We start from the raw sequence: 18,197 nt of genomic DNA, 5'->3' as shown, positions 1-18,197 counted from the left end.
ATTGCGTTTTTGAATTTTGAGTAAAAACTTAGGTTTTAAATTTAATTTAGATAACCATAGAATTTGATACCGGTTATACTAACTTTATGGTTGTTTTAAAATTGAATTGATATGAAATTATTTTTAATAAAAAAAGACTTAAGTTTTTGGTTATTTTTTGAATACTTTTATGTCTATTACCACATGTTAGTTACTTAAATAATATATATATATATATATATATATATATATATATATATATATCAATTAAAACTAAGTTATGTTTTGATACTACTTTGCTATAAGTAATGAGTGTTGTTTTTAAAATAATAATTCAGTCAATTTGTTCTCATATTCATAATGGTTATTTAAATGTTAGATTAACTCTCTAACTTTTGACTAAGCACAATATCATATATTTTATTTCTCATTTATAAATTTCGCTTAACATAAAGTATCTATACAGAGATATTTGTAGATAACTTAGTATTGATTTTTATTTGTTTCTTTTTTAAAAGTAAAGATTATATTTTATACTTCGATTATTATATTTTGTACTTCAATTATAAAATGTGTATTATTCTTTTTATAAACAACAAATAGTATAGTAAATAAAGAGACATTAAACATTTTCGCTTTTATATATTCTACTAATCAGAATATATATATATATATATATATATATATATATATATATATTATATGGTATAATCACATATTGTTTAAGTATTGAGTTCAATAAAAGTTTTAATATTTTTTTATTGAAATATATTTTAAGAATAAAATTATAATGAAATTTTAAATTTTAAAATAGACAATAATTTAAATATGATGACAGATCCTAGTGATACTTAATCAACTTGAAATCGAAATATATATATTAAATTGATTTTTTTTATATAAATATGTTTATATTTATTTTTTTACAACAGATAATAGAAATAGAAATGATATATTTATACTTCTATGATATATATTTATTTTATTTTAAAATTTATATATATCAAAAGATAAGAGGGGAGGATTAGAGAAGAAAGGAAGGAGGAGAATGATAAAAAGAAGAAAGAATTAAAAAGTGTTATAAAAAGTGGATATATTTTAATTATAAAGGAAGTGAAATTTGAAAGGTGAAATAAAAGCAGTTGGAAAATGTTGAGAGAGTGGTGCGTGTGGGGAAGAGAATGGGTGAGTATGAATCCATTGTAGGTTTGCGTGGTGTGTGAGAATGACCTGTGCCACGTGGCATCATAAATCATCATGCACGTGTTTTTTATCTCTTATTTTAATGGACCAAGATAAATTGCAAATTGTTTACTTTAATTTAGAATTAGAATGTAACAAAGCAAGAATTGAATAGGTGATAACGTGGCACGTGGGACTGTGATTGGGATTTGGCAAGCGCTTCCTTCTTTCCTTTTCTTTCCTTTCCCTTCACACAATCCCTTTCATCACTTTATTTACTTCTTTTTATTTTATTATAATTCGCCTTTTTCAACAAATCCCTTTCCTAACCTCATCCAACTCCATTAATTCTTTCAAATTTTGTTTTCGATATACCTATATTTAAAAGGAGAATTTTTTTTTAACTGTTCTTATTTTTTATTTTTTTAATCTTTATATAATATTTAATTATATTATGAACATTATGTCATTTCTTATTTTTTTAAAATATATTCAAATTGAATCTCCTCAATTACCTCATCGTTAGGTATATATTTTATATGCACTAGTTATTAATATTGTATAATTTTTAAAGTTTATATCTTTTATGAATTAAGTGTTGGCATATGTACTCTAATAAACAAATATGAATTTGTTATGGGTCATAATAGTATTTTAAGTTTGATGATCACAATTTTTTTTTGGATAGATTTTAAGTTTATCATTATTTACTTTTGTAGATGAGTCAAACTTAAATATTTAAGTTAATACAACTCTATGAAGTGAGGAATATGTTGAAAATGATTAAAAAATGTTAAATAGTATTATTGTGTTAAAGGTTTGATGAAGCATGAATACTATTATTGAATAATATTTAAGATAGTAAGTTGGCGCATGATTATTGAAAGTGTATCCTTTAGTTAAAATTGATCTTATAAGATATGTAAAGAATTACCTCTTGGAATAAATTTTGGTAAGATACTTTTGGGTTGATTTGTATCATTAATGAATTGATAGTGTTGTTAATGATGAGAGTAATAACTTGACAATAGTAAAATGTGATGAATGTTAGATTGTATCATAACATTTGAAACTCTATGTGATAGATTCATTTTTGAAAATTCTTTGTTTTGTTTAGGGTTTTATGATTAGATTTGGTATGGTTGACTTTGATTATGTTGATAAAAATTTAAAAGTAATGTTTTAGGACGTTGATGTCAGCCAATCTGAGTATTTAATAGTTGAAAATGAGCAATTTAAACTTGCTGTAAAGTGTAGAATTATTTATCAAAATGGAAAATTATGCATTCACCTAACAAATGGTAATTTCACTCAATAAATTTTATCTAGAAATCCAATTTTTCTTTAATGCAAGAAGTTAGATAGTTTTTTGAGAATTGATTAATTTTCGTGACATGGTTAAAGATGCACAATGAATGAAATATTTTATCATCTATGCACAAATCATTTTGGGAGTGTTGATCTCGTAGGGGTCAACTTCTAAGACTGAAACAACTAAAATTGTGGCAGACAAATTACACAACTTGAATTGGTATTTTTCATGCTAATACGAGGAATGTTGTCCTTTTGGTTGGTACTGATTTGTTGGGTATGGGAAAACATTATAAGGTAGTAGATTGAGCGTCCAATATTTGGACCATTTTTGTGTAGGGCGTAGGGTTATAAGGTCTTCTGTGGACATGTTTTTTGTATAAGGGTTGAGACATCCCTTGAATATCTCATTTTTATTCATTTTATTCTTTGTTGAGAAAAAAATGATTAAATGTATGTACTAAGCAAAACACTTTGTTGTGAAAAAGATCCCTTTAACTTCACCAATGACATAAGTGACATTACTAAAAGGTGAAAAATTGAAGGAAGAATAATGATATTGAAAAATAAATATTGAGGTATGAAAGGACTCAAATTGTCAGTTGAGGTGTGAACATGACTATACTTTAAACCCAACTTACTCTTATTCCTGTAGTATATTTAGTAGAATATTTGACTTACCCTTATTGCATGCACAATGTATTTTTTTTTATAAAAGTTTTCATGTTAAGCATTACTATGCAACTTGACATCTCAGTTAGGCTGACACCTCAAGCAACAACAATCATCTGACATCACATGAAAAAAATATTATGAAAAAAAAGGAAAGAAAATACAAAAATATGGGGGGACCAAAACCTATATGCTAACAAAAACGATACATAGGTAGACTATACTTATTCATAAAGAATTCTAAGAACAGACTAGATGAAAGTTTGTTATACCAATGAAATGGTTATCTATGAATAAATCTTAAATTAGCTAACTTATCAACACATGCATTTCCTTCACGAAAAATATGACTAACCCTAGACCTGATTTTCTCACAGTAATTAAGACAAGTATTATATCGATTATGAAGCATTCGCGGAACATTAGTTCTAGAAGTAAACGCAGCACAAACTAAGACAAAATCACATTCAACCCAAACATTAGTAAGCCCCATCTTTTGAACTTCTTCCATAACATGTATAACTCCATAAAACTCACCAATCATAACAGTTTGAACTTCAAGAAACGCAGAGAAAACACCAATAAACTCCCTCATACTCCCACAAAAAATACCTCCACAAGTAGCAAGACCATGATACCCCCTAGCAGTCCGACCAACGTTAATTTTAACCCAACCTGGTGAAGGAAACTCCGATCTAAAAGGAAGAGGACGAAGAACTTTACCACTACGAGTATTAATACCAAAAAACTTAATCACGCTAAAATCCAACATATCATTCTTCATTGAAGTTTTAGATGAATTTCTCACTAGACAAGTTAAGTTTTTAATTACCAAAATAATCCTAGAAACCTCAATCTTATCCTGAAATCTAACATAATTCCTCATACACCATATAATCCAAATAGAAAAAGTTACCACAACAAGCTTAATCAATTTAACCAAAGGATTATCATCACTCTTAATAAAAGAAAAAAGATCATCCTTATTAGAGAAATGAGAAGTAAGAAAATTTCTGTCGAACCCAACTCCAAATATGCAAAACATTAGAATATTCAAAAAATAAATGTTGAGTAGATTCCTCATGCTTTTCACAAATCGTACACATATAACATATATGCAAACCTTTATTCTAAATATGTTGATCTGTAGGAAGTTGCCCATGAAAACAATTTCAGAGTACTAGAGTTTTGGAAGGCGAAATAGATGAAGACCAAATGAATTTACCCCAACCACATGGAACTCCTGATTCCAAGAAAAAAGTCCAAGCCGATTTAAAAGTGAAACGACTAGACTCATCTAGAATCCAATTAGGAATATCCTGTTCTTCCCTAACCATGATATGATTAAAAAAATGAGGCATCTGCTGTAAAGACAAGAGAATATTTCAATCACAACCTGTCCAAAACTGAGAGATTGTATCCAGAATGCTAGCATCATCAGGTAAACCTGCAATATTTGCTAAAAAATTAGTAAAACACCATTTATCATTCCATAAATTAATAAAAGTGCATGTACCAACAATCCAAGAAGTATAATCAAGTATAGTAGAATAAAACTGTTTAATTCCAGGCCAAAGAGATGAGGATCTATAAACCATTGTAAACTCGTATTTTCATTTAAGAACTCAGACTTTCAGAAGAAAAGCCAATACTTGTTGCTATAAAAAAAGATTCAAGCAAGCTTAAGAAGATATGCATTATTTTCATGACGAAGATTAATAATCTTCAAACCTCCATTCTCAAAAGGAGAACAAATCGTATCCCAATTCACTGTGACTATGCCTTTTTTCATAATATCACCAGTCCAAATAAAATTTCGACACCATTGCTCAACTTGGTTAAGAAGTGAAATAGATCATTTATACATATTAAAACTATAAGCTAGAAATCCAGAAGTTACCATATTGACCAACTGAATCCGACCCATCATGCTAAGAGATTTACCTTTCCAAGATGTTAGTTTCAATTTGACTTTATCAACCAAATGTTGAAGAAATCGACACTTTCGAGCACCAACAAAGATTGACACTCCTAAATAATTAAAAAGGCAAACAACCATGACTATAAAAAAGAATATGTTGTATTTTAGTTACAAATCTTGCAGAAGTATTCTTGGTGAAAAAAACTACTTTTAGAGTTATTAACTTATTGACCAAAAAAATTATCATATGTTTTAAGAAAAATACTCAAATTTCTAAGAGACTTAATATTCTCATACAAAAAATAAATATGTCATCAACATATAAAATATGGGAGGGAGTGAGATAACCTTCTAGACTAGTCATATATATATAACTTCTTTTGCAAGAAAAAAAAATAAGTACAACATGTTTTATATGGATCTTTCAAAATATATTAACAAATATTCCTTAACAAATATACTTTGTTAATATAGATATATTCTGGTTTATAAGGATTTCTTTTTATAAAAGGTTGGTCATTTTTAGGAATTTGTTATTCTAAAGAAGTGTCATTTATATGATACGATAGTTTATGTTTATTTTTTATGAATGTATATATAGTTAGTTAAGATTATAATATTTATGGAGTGTTAAACACTAAATTTTAGAAATTGCTTAAGATTTATGAAAAACTGTTTTTTTTTTCTATCAAACATAGGAAATAAGACATCAACAAATATGTGATTTCAATCTATTTAAAAAAATAATACAAATTCTTTGAAAAGAGCTTAAAATACAAGCAACTATGTGAACTTGTTTAATTTTAATGGAGCTCACATTAACCTTCATTATTGTTCTTCCATATTAGGTCTTGTTTAAATTTTATGACTCCATTTGGCAAACAAATAGCTCTAATTATAGTAATGTATCATTTATAATTAAAAATTTAATTCTTTATTAACTCTTCCGTTTTTACCTAATATTTTGATAGATGAATAAAGTAAATATTTAATTTCTTGACAGAAATTGATATATAAATATATATTAGACTGATAAAATAAAATAAAATATAAAAATTTGACGTGTTTGATAAATTGGCGATAATTTGATAAATATTAAATTATGTTTTATATAAAATTTATTCAATTATTTTACTATAATTATTTTAAATTACTTGTCTTTTCATACTAAATATAAAATATTATTTTATTTACATCTTTATCTTTTGTTAAATAAGATTACTGGTTATACTCTTTTTCAAATTGATGGTATAATATATCTATAAAAAAAACACAGGGAACTATTAGGGATTTAGTATTTTATGTTTTATTTGTGAGGTAATAAATGAAGAAAGGATGGAACTGGAGTATATACTTCTGCATGAGTTGTTATCGTAATAAAAAAACAAAAATATAAGTTAAAGTTTATTTTGTAAATTGTTTCCAAGTGTTTAGATAAAGAATTGTGATGCTTTTTAAAACATACAACATTTCTAACATGGATATGTTATAAGAACAACTCTTTCATATCGAAAGTTTAAAAGTAGATTATTAATTGCTTCTCCAAGCAATTTAATCTCTTTAAAAATATTATTTTATGAAAACTCTTGTACATAACTAGTTTTTAATAATAAAACATTACATTATTAAGTAAAATAACAATATATGTGCTACGGATACACATTAAAATAATAGTTCTATGAGATAACATATTATCAAAATATAGAAATTCCTCTTATAAATAAAAATACAAATAGGTTAGATCACTACAAGAAAATAACGATTTAGTCACCAAATTTAACAACCGAAAAATAGTGGTCGCTATTTGAGATTGAAATAGTCACCGACCACTCTTAGTGTCAAATCTGTGACTGAAATAGTGACTGAATGAAGTGTTGATGAGTTTTGTTAGTGTTGCGACCGAAACAACAACCGAAGATGAAAGTAGCAAAATAAAATTAAAAAATAATTATATCTACGATCGAAACTATTTATTTGTCAGCGACCAATTTTTTTCACTCACTAAATGAATTTGCTAAATTCTGCCACCGAATTAGCGACCAAATTTCTTTTATATTTTTAGCTACCAATTATCTTTTGGTCGCTAAATGAAATTGTTTATTTTTGTCACCAAATTAGCGACCGGTTTTATAGCTTTAGCAACCGATTTTGGTGGTAACTAAGGAAGATTTCTTTTTGTAGTGGATTGATGAGACTTAAACAAGTCTGGATTTTACTTATTTAAAAATACATTTTATTATATACATAATATAATGTATAATTATTTTTTACCGAGCTCTTAAATTATTATCAATCTCATTGCAATTACAATAAAGTAATATAAAGGTTTAACAATATCTAATTAAAAATAAACCTACAACAAAGTCTAAAAAAAACTATTAAAAAAGAACTCTAAAAAAAAATAGATAAAAGTTTATTATATCAATAAAAATCCTCTTTCTAAATAAAGTATAAGTTAATAAACTTAATATTTTATCAAATACTTTTAAGTTTATCTTTTTCTTTTATTATTTATTTGATTTTAATCACAACGAAACCAGATTATTGTTTCCTGATCTTGGAAGAATATTCAAACGCTTTTTTTAAACAGGTCTCTAGCTAACTTTTTTAGATTTGATATTTAGACTTAAAAAGTTGTTTTTAATACTTGTAAACTAGAACTAGCAAACAATCATTAACCAGTTAAGCTCCCTTCACTTTCAGTTCCACAAGAAGATTTCATCACAATAATCTCCCCAGATTATAAAAAGTTTTTTATTAATTTATGAAGTATTATACTCGAACCTTTTAAATCAATCTATATAAACAAAAATTATTTAAGAAGCTAGAATCACTGAAAAGGGGATATAAACTGAAGAATATTCAAGGAGAAAAAGATACTACATGATGATTTTTTTATATTCATTTACCCATAAATTTGCTAAACCCTTCAATTATAAGTTAGTTATTGGATTATGATTATCATTAGATTGAAATAAAAACCAATTTATTTAGTTTGAGTTGTTTAAGATTTGAAAGATTGATATAATTTGAGTAGTAAATTGTTTGATAGTGATTTAGTAAAACACAATCTCAACATATTTTCTATAATTACAAATTCTCGCACTACACATGAACTATTCAACTATCTCCTTGTAGTTTTATATATTTTTATGCCTTTGTCATTTACTGTTTTTTTTCCTACTTTTATCTCTATTTCTTTATTTTGTTTACTTTTTATATATTTATATACTTTATTACTGATTTAATTTTTTTATATTTCTCCTTTAACTTTTATTTTTATTTTTCTCTTTATATTTTTCAAATCCCTTAAACACTGTATTTTATAAAAATATAATCCTTGGCATACACCTAAATCAATATGGTTACTTCAAGTTGCTCATACATTGAATTTTATCAAAATATAAATCTTTATATATATATATATATATATATTTTGTTGAAAATCCTACATTAACTATACTAGAAATAAAAATATTTTATAATATATAAATTATATAAATTTTATCTTATAAATTAATTTTATAAATTTGAATTAAGTTAAATTATTTTTTAAGATATGATATTATTTTTTAAGCTTTAAACACAACTTTACTCATAAGCAAGAATTAAGCCATCTCCTTCTGAAGATAATTTTGAGATGAATGGAAAACATGGAAGATGGAGATATTGTGTTTTGATTCCCAAATATAATGTCTTCATCTTATATTACATAACATTAAATTATTCTTTTCTATGGTTCTTTTAATTTTCTATTTATTTTGATATACTAAGTTAAGAAGTTGAGATGTAAAATAATTTATATATATTTTTCTTTATTAAGAAACACCTTTTAAAACAAAATCGTAATTTGAGGTGAGAACACATCTATAAATAATATGTAATTTTTAATAAGGATACACAAGTTTATTTTTAAATATATTTAACTAAGTTTGTTTTGTTAAATAATAGATTTTTCTTTTATATATGAAAACACTTAAATCATATCAACAAATGCATTTTCAATAACTTTTCTAATAAAAACAAAGTTATTTAATAATATATGATTTTACTTATTTAAAAAATATATATACATAACAAAATATTATATTAACCTGTTTAAAGGTACGTTATAATGAGGAATATTTGAATTTAAAAAACAAGGAAATAATTATAATAATCATGATAAGATTCCTTTAAAAAAAATCATGATACGATGTTCACTATTTCAAAATCGTTTATAAAAATATTGTGTTAGAATGCTCTCTTCAACTTTATTAGAACATGTACCATTAAATTAAAAATTAATCCTTTTACCGTATAATTTTTTCATATTAATCGACATTAAAAAACTATATATTTTAATCCTTACTTAAAGAATTATCTTTACCAATGTTCCTTCCCTTTACTAAAATTAGAACTTTTTTACACTTCATACTTTATTTTAAGGTCAAACTTAAATGTACAAAGTGTTAAATTTAATCTTCATTGATGCTACTTTACATGCAGAGAAGAAAAAAAAGGAAAATAATGATTTGATAAGTCTTAGAGCTGTATACAATATGTAATAAATTTAAAAATAAATATATATAATAAAAGGTAATTTGTAATTAAAGAATATAAAAAAAAATATATTAAAATAATAGTATTTATGGTTATATTATGATTGATGTGGACTGTGAATGTTATGATTAAAAAAAATATACTTATTTATAATTTAGTTTTCACAGTGTTTGGTTGGTATTTCAAATTCAATTAAATTACATTAACAACCTATCAACATATTGAAGTCATATTCTGGATATAACATTTCATCTCTATGTAAAAAAAAAGCATTTTATCTTATTTCATTCAAAGTATAAACGAAGTGGATCGATCCCACACGAACCAAACTATATTCTATCTTTTTCACTCGAATTGATTAAAATGTTAAATTAAAAATGTTGGTGTATTTTCTGTCTGAGTGTAAGAGAGTTTATTAGTATTTTTTTTATGTATTTATTGGTATTTATACTTTTTTTTTTTGAGTTTTATGAAATTATATATATGTTATGAATAAAATTCAAAAGATGAGTCTTATTAATGTATAACATTGTGATTCTTTCCTGGTTAGTTGGGCACTTTCTCTTAGAACTACGGTTCTGTAGGTGTTTCGTAATCAATAGAACATTTGTCTCAATTATTAAGGCAAAATAAAGTTTAGAATTACTCATATTTTTCGCAAAGAGAATATGTGTGTAGATAAATTGACTAATTTAGTATTTATTCATAGAGATCTATTTCATTCATATAATAGGATTTCACCAAGTCTATTATTAGGAATTTTTTATAAGCATAGTTTATTTATGTTTCGTTTTTTTTAACATGAGTTTTAGTTTAATCATCTCATAATTTTTTGTATTTTTTTATAATACTTTTTTTTATTATAACAGATGATTATGGTTCAATACTTGAAGATCTAATTGAGATGTGAAATTTCATGGTGATACCTAATATAAAAACTTGATATAAAAAAAAAAAAGATAATGTTGGTGACGGTATATTAATTCTCATCCTTTCAAATCCTTGACCACCAAGAACCCAAAATCAATGGTCCGATTGACCTAGCACAACACGCAAATCAAATTTTAATCCAAAACACAGAGAAACAAAATGAACGGCCTCGATCGAATCACACCATTTCGAAATCGCAAAAACGAACGGCGGAGCGTGAGTTAAAATAAACGAGGTATTTAACCCGGGAAAAAAGGGAAAAAAAGAAAGGAAAAAAGAGGTAAGTATAAGCAGGCAACGCATCGCGGCGCAGGTTAGCGTTGAGCCTAGAAGGCGAACCCGAACGTTAAAACCGCCTCGCTTCGTTCTTTCTTTGTTTCAGAGTTATATAAATAAGAGTTTGCGTTTCCCGGCGACTATGCAACGAAGCGAAACTCGCGAAAGTGCGAAACCCAAACCAAAAGCTTGCGGCTTTCGCGTGGGTTCAATTTCTCAGCTTCGAAAGTTCTCGCTTGGGCTCTGCTGAAGAACAACAAGAAGAAGAAAAGCAAGACACTTGTCGCTGTTTTTTTTTTTTTTTCCTTTTGGGGTTGTGTTTGGATTAAATGGTGTTTACGTGTTCGGAGGAAGGAGAGAGTATGGCCATGGGACCCGAGAGATCGAAGCCTCTTCACAATTTCATGTTACCCTGTTTGAAGTGGGGGAGTCAGCGCCACCTCCGCTGCACCAAACTGGGCTCCGACTCCTCCACTGACGCCGGAGATCGGCGATCTCCGGCGCCGCGGGAATTCGACCCCCCGCCGCCTGGAAATGCCGACGCGCGACTGCGTCTCAAGCGGCCGCGATTCCTCGGCGACGAGGGGATCGACGCCGTCAGGGAGAAGCTCATGCTCGATCTCAAAACCGAGGCTGATAGGATGAAGGACGCGATTCTCGGTAAGGAGGTCGTCGAGGAGGACAATGATGTTATCATGGACGACGCGCCGTCAGTGACGGTGGCGGTTGAGGAGGAGGCGCAGCCGTTGGCTTCTGGAGTCAGGACGTGGAATCTGCGGACGCGGAGGGCTCCCGTGGCGGTCAAGATTGACGAGAGGAAGGCCGGGGTCGGGACGTCGTTTACGCCGTTGAGGAGCCTTTCCGGCGCCGGAAAGTCACCGAAATTAAGAGGGTCGCCGGAGAAAGACGAGCGGCCGGCGAAGTTTTCTATGACGCTGACGAAGAAGGAGATTGAGGATGATTTCATGAATTTGGTGGGCCACCGGCCTCCCCGCCGGCCCAAGAAGCGCCCCAGAAACGCTCAGAAGCAATTGGATGTAAGCTGATCAATTCATTACGTTGTGTTATCTCATATCATTCCTTGAACCCTTTCGATTTTATCATGTTGTCAGTATCAAAAAAAAAAAACAAGTCTTGAGTTTGGTTTTGTGCTGCAGACCCTTTTCCCTGGTCAGTGGTTGTCGGAGGTTAGTGCTGATTGCTACAAGGTTCCTGAGGAAGCTGAAACTGGCAAGGTATGTATAAAGTTTTTGCCGAAGTTTTTCTGTTTTTTGTTTGTTTGGTTGATTGATTGGATTGTGATTTGTATTTTGTGTGTGGGATTTGATTTGGCAGAGGTAGCGTTGAGGCTGGCGAAAGGCATTTTGTTGTTGGCTGCGGAGGATGCATATGAGGCTGATGGGGGATTTCATGGATGGATGGATTTGGTGGTGTTTCCCAGGAGCAGTTGATGCTTGCCTTTGTTGATTTCAATGTTGCTTTTCAACTTCAGAAATATAGTTTCATTCTTTTGTTTATAGAATAATACTCTGAACAGTGATGATTGCTCCAAATCACATATGGTTTACTACTTTGCTTTTGAGGCTGTGTGTACTAGCTTCAAGGATGAAGTTATATTGTTGGCACTTTAAACTTTAATTTGAAATTCTAGATTATGGAGCTTATTTTCTGAGATCTAAGTTTACTCAATCTCTTCTTTCTGATTATTTTTGTTCACACTGTTTAAATTTGGCCGTGCTTGTGAGATTGGGATGGATTCTGTTTCTCCTTGTTAGGGCTTTTCTCCTTTCCGAATCATGGAATAGAGCCATGGTTTATGTGGTTTCCTCTGTAACAAGAGTTATACTTAGTGGTACTGTAACTACTACGAATGCAGTTCTATCCATCGAGTGCAGTGCTATTCTAGCCACAAGATAGCCAACTGTTTATCCATTGCCGAGGCTAGAATGCAGGTCCATCCACCATCCAAACGGCACCAAGAAAACCTCTCAGCATATTTAACATTTGATGAGATGAATATCGGCTAATCATTTAAAACCAAGCAACACATCTCTAATGTATCTCTTCAAACCTTTCATAAATCAGCCCTCACATTCATAATTGCATTTACTGCGAAATGATAAGTCAACTAGCTATGCAGGCCACGGATTCAACACTGTAAAGCACATATTTTGGCTAAAATGCTTCACCTGTTGAGGTAAAGATTGTGCAGCTGAACCTCTCTGCTCTCTATATCTACCAATGAAGATAGTCTTTCAGTCTCACCATTAGAGCTTTAAACTGCAAAGCACGGATAATTTTCCTAGGACTCGAGAACAACATTTTCATTGTCATAGTTCTCCATTTGTTTAGAAGTAATGCAGAATTGATTCTGATATAACTGAATGTAATTTATTGCAGTCACAAGTCTTGCTTGTAGAAAGAAGAACTGAATTCAGTGTTTTGTCAGGCAAACACTGAATCACTTGGGTGAAGTTGTATAGTTGTGCATGTTGTGATTTATTATGTATGAAATTACTGTTGCATTAATATATACAAAAGTTTATTTATGAGTTGAAAAGAATTTAGAAGTCAACCTTGCATGATCCTACATTGGTGTTGGAAATGCATGATCCTACATTGGTGTTGGAAATGGGAATCTTGTCCGTAAAGGTGTTATTTAGAAAAAGACGCGTTATGAAGCACTGTGACTTAGCATACATGGACATAAAGCCTACATGGTGGCCCGGTGATCATGGTTTTGTTCAACTTCCTCAGAGTCCTAGTTTTTCATGTCTGCACGCTGCCAACGTCATATATTGTGACTTGTCTTTGTGAAATGGGATCAAAGATGGTTAGGTGAAGAGTGAGTAATCTTTATGTGTATGCATCTAAAATCCAAAAGTAGAATTAATTTCAACACATGTTGAGTTAAGGTTCAATCAGTTTAGTCTGTGAATAATTTATTAAAATCTGTTTGTATAGAGGGAGAGAGAATGTGTACAAGATTTGTTGATGTCATAAAGAAAGATAAATAACAAAATTGCTTAGGAATAAAATATGGTAAAAAAATACAACACTTAATTTTAAGATTTTTTAAAACATACTGTTGGCAACAAAGGAGTACAAGGTAAAACCCAACAACAATTTACCATAACAATTTTTTGTACAACAATTTACCATAACAATTTTTTGTACAACACAGATATATATGCTATGTATTTTTAAAAAAAAAATTATTTTGGTTTTTAATTTAAAATTTAGATCTACTATTAGAAAGAGTATTTTCAATTTTTTTAACTTAAAAATGTGAAATAGGAAGTTAAAATATTTTATACGTCATAGATATTATAATGCATAGATATTATAATGTTATAATATAATTAAAAATTTATTTTCTAAACTAAAAAAATCAATAAAAACTTATTTTATAAATATTTAAGAAGTGTAAAGTTTAGACTAAAAGTAAAAAACTAATTTTGCATTATAATATATAAAAAAACATATTTAACATATTTCTTAAATTTGTTTGAAGTGATACTCCTAAATATTTGAATGAAATATTCATAATCTTACAATGGAGTATAATTTTCACCTCAGTATTCTTCTTGTAGAGATTGACAGTAAATTCAGATACTACTTTAAAATATCTCAATATTAACCTATTGTGATAGTGGGTTTTCCAAAGTTAAGATATCATCAATCATATACTTACTAATTCGATTTCCATTTCAATTCTTAATTTTATTTATATTTATTTATATATTTTTACATTTTTATTGATTAAAATTTAAATAAAAATGTTCAGTTTAAGATTTAATTGAATCAAAATAAAATACATAAAACTGGAAATTGTATTAAAATTTATAAGTTTTCTAAAGTAATGAGAGAAAATGTTTTTATTTTAAATTGGAGAGATTTAAATTGTGAGTTGAAAAAAATAATGAAACAAAAATTATATTTAAGTAAAAAAGAAAATGATCTGCAGACACTTGGTTTGACACATAGAATGAGAAAGAGAAAATAAAGAAAAAGTTAGGAATGATAGATAATATTAAATATACTAAGTTTTGTATATCACTAGTTGACCGATTCTTTTAACAAATGCAAATCACATTTTACAAAATGTCTACTTGCGTTTAAGAAAAATTGACGCAGACACGGTTTTCAATATTAAAATGAAATTGTGATAAAATACACAAATATGTATAACAAATTATATGAAGTTAACAAAAATTATTATATTATTCTTTTTAAATATATTTTTCTTAGAGAAAAAAAACTAAAAAATGAGAGTTACTTGATTCATTACCTCAAAATATGACTACTTTTTTTTGGATGTATGTAATTAAAAGAAAAAACTCTAACTTATTGAATAAGATGAAATTGATGATATTAATCCAATCTATTTATCATCTCCAATTACATCATCATAATCATTATCATAATAATAATAAAACAAAAAAGATAATTGCTAGTATATATAATCATAAATGTCTCTTTACCGTTTGAAAGTCATTCATCTCCATCATTTCAAATACACATCACATCATATGCACAGCCTTGCACTTAACCAATCAGTAAATGAAAAATAAGCTGAAAATAAAATAAATAAATAAAATTGTTAATCAATTTGTTTCTTGGTATGTACATCCTGGTTGATATTGATTTGGTCTGACAAAAATTAACTATCATATGAATATTGTGGATTTAATTCATGACACTTTATTAGTATAATGCATTTTACTGTTCTTCACAACGGTTAACTTATTTGAATATATTATATACTAAGGAGAGTCAACCGAACAATAGTTAGTTAATAAATGCATTTTTTTTAATAAAAAGTGTTTGACCAAGACCAAACACTGTTTATGAAACATATGCAGACTCCAACTTAGTTTAAAAGATCATGAAAGCAGCTTTGACCATGTTTATTTAAAAGATCTTTTTAATGATTAATAAATTATACGGAAATAATTATTATTCATACTTTGTTATATTTCAATAGAACTAGATTATTAGAGATGAAACTTTAAGATGTTGCTTGACTATTTTTATAAAAATCCTTCATTTTCTATTAAAAAAAATAATTATTCACATCCGTATATGTTTCATAGAATTGAAATATATATATAATATTGACGTACAAGAAATATTAAGAGTTTAATATATATAAAATAATTTTGTTTGGCTCAAATGCCAATAAAAACTATACAATACACAGGTGGTTCCTTTCTTTTAAGGCGAATTGACCAGACAAGGAATTAACTTATAAAAACATAGTTTAATTTTTTTATAAAAATAATTTAAGTGGACAAATTGATCATTTAGCACTATATCCACAGTGCATTTTGGTTTAGAGTTGAATCAAGTCAACATGGTGTTGACCTAGTATCAAAACGAGTTGAACAACCAGAGAAATAGAATAATATTAATTATCAACATATTAATAAGAAATTATGAACAAATGATATTTAACCCTATACGAAGAACCATCTTATTTATTAAGCATATAAATTTTATGAGATATATAAAACTTATACTAATAGAAATATTTATGATTATTTATTGTTATATGTATGATAACTAACATACACACAACCTAGTTGTGCTACAGTGTATAAAGAGTTGAATATGTCAAATCTACCATAAATCTAAGTGTCCCTGAAACTAAAATTAATTAGGTGTTCTTACTAATAACGTATATACACCATATATATATTATTCTTTGTGTAAGGTGATTTAATATCATGCTTCCTACATCATAAAATTAATTTTATGAGATTTTTTTTAAAATTTTCCATTAAATAAAATAATTTAGAAGATAGTGGTTTGAGTGGAAGAAGGTTCAAATAAAAGAATTTGTGTTTATTTTGAAAGGTCAAACCTTTAGCTCTAGGAAAGATAGTTGGATTTAGAGAGATCCTTATACTAGCATGTATAATAATGTTAATTCAGCTTATGCAATCTTATCAAAATCGCACATAGGGTTAAGCAACGCTATGTTTACAGACCTGTGGAGTTTCCACCCTTGGCTTAATGCTTTGGCATAATCTATCTAGAAGGGTTGTCCAACTAGCAAATTCTCTATGTGTTTTATGTGGGAGTGAGGAAGAAACATCTTCTCACCTACTCTTAACTTACTAAATTGCAAGTTCTGTATGGAATTTTTGTTTTATCGATTAAGTCAGTTAATCATAATTCTTGGAAGGATAATTTTGACCAATTCGAGTGTCCTTGGTTTGACAAAGAAGACAATAAAGTGTGAAAAGGAGTGTGGGTCTTCATTATTTAGTGCATTCAGAAGCATAGAAATGGGACAGTATTTAACCAAGCAAAAGTGGAAGTGGTTGAAATATTTTTCCTAGCCCAGATGCAGGTTTCAAGGACATGTTTTTCGTTTTCAGATTGGATCCAATGTCCGAGTACATGTATTAACATAGTAGCAAAATGATGGGTTCCTCAAACAAACGGGTATCTCTTGGTTTGTTATACTTTACTTTGTCTTGTGGATGCTGCACTCAAGTTCACAGTTCGATTATATTGGGTATCATGTGATTTGTAGATGATCGGAAGTAAATGAATTATAAGATTCTTCTTGATTGTTGTTGGCACAGACTTGCCTTTTAAACTGAAGAAGAAAGTGCAGATGTTTTCAAGTACAGGGAGCAAGAGTCACTCATTGTAGCTATACGTCTTTTGTTACTTGTTTGTTGTGAGAGGATTCAGTTTGCTATGATTTTAGTGTGTCTGCTATGATTTTAGTGTGTCTTAGTGTGGTTGTTGTCCAAAGCAATTTACACCTAATTGTGGGTTTTTCTCTCTCCATTTTCTCTATATTTTAGCAGTTGATTGTGGTCCATTTGTTGCAGTTTTGTGTGCTTTAATTGCTTTTATTTTTAGTAAAAGAATGATGCAAAGTTGTCTTATATTGTAAGAGTTTTATGCTTTTGTAGAGTCATAGAGAATATAACAAGCTACTCTATCTTGTATAAGAGTTACATATATCCCTTGAATGTTTCTCATTATTTATTTATTTATTGTTTGTCGAGTAAAAAAACCTAGAAGATTTTATCTTTTTTCTCAAGTGTTGATAAAAAAATATTTTTCTTCTTTGCTTATTTAAAAATTTCAGAACCGATTAAAACTATTTCTATAAAAAAAAATTCTGCTAAAAAACTAAAAGATGAAAAAAAACTCACTCGTAGGGTAGAAGTGATTTCGATAATTAATTAACCATGCAAATGATGAACGAAAGAAATATAAACTCACTTTAAAATACCATTCCCAAATATAAAATAATGTTTTCAAAACTAATTATACCAAAACCAAGTCTAAAAGAATCCAATACAAACAAAACTCACAATTTTTTTTTAAAGTGATTGAAGCATATATAAACTTGAAT

The 18,197-nt window shown here is 28.3% G+C and overlaps 1 protein-coding gene across 1 annotated transcript; it reads left to right on the top strand.

Moving 5' to 3' along the window:
- The first annotated feature begins 10,802 nt into the window (after window positions 1–10,802).
- Window positions 10,803–12,485, top strand: LOC137828064 (uncharacterized). The gene is made up of 3 exons (XM_068634483.1): window positions 10,803–11,850; window positions 11,971–12,048; window positions 12,149–12,485. The coding sequence occupies exons 1-3, from the start codon at window positions 11,143–11,145 to the stop codon at window positions 12,152–12,154; spliced, it is 792 nt and encodes a 263-aa protein (XP_068490584.1). The 5' UTR covers window positions 10,803–11,142; the 3' UTR covers window positions 12,155–12,485.
- Window positions 12,486–18,197: the final 5,712 nt, after the last annotated feature.

The sequence above is a fragment of the Phaseolus vulgaris genome, chromosome 7, assembly GCF_000499845.2.
Source record: "Phaseolus vulgaris cultivar G19833 chromosome 7, P. vulgaris v2.0, whole genome shotgun sequence".
Taxonomy (NCBI): domain Eukaryota; kingdom Viridiplantae; phylum Streptophyta; class Magnoliopsida; order Fabales; family Fabaceae; genus Phaseolus; species Phaseolus vulgaris.
Note: the sequence above shows the minus strand (reverse complement) of the source record. Positions and strands in the feature narration are given on the sequence as shown.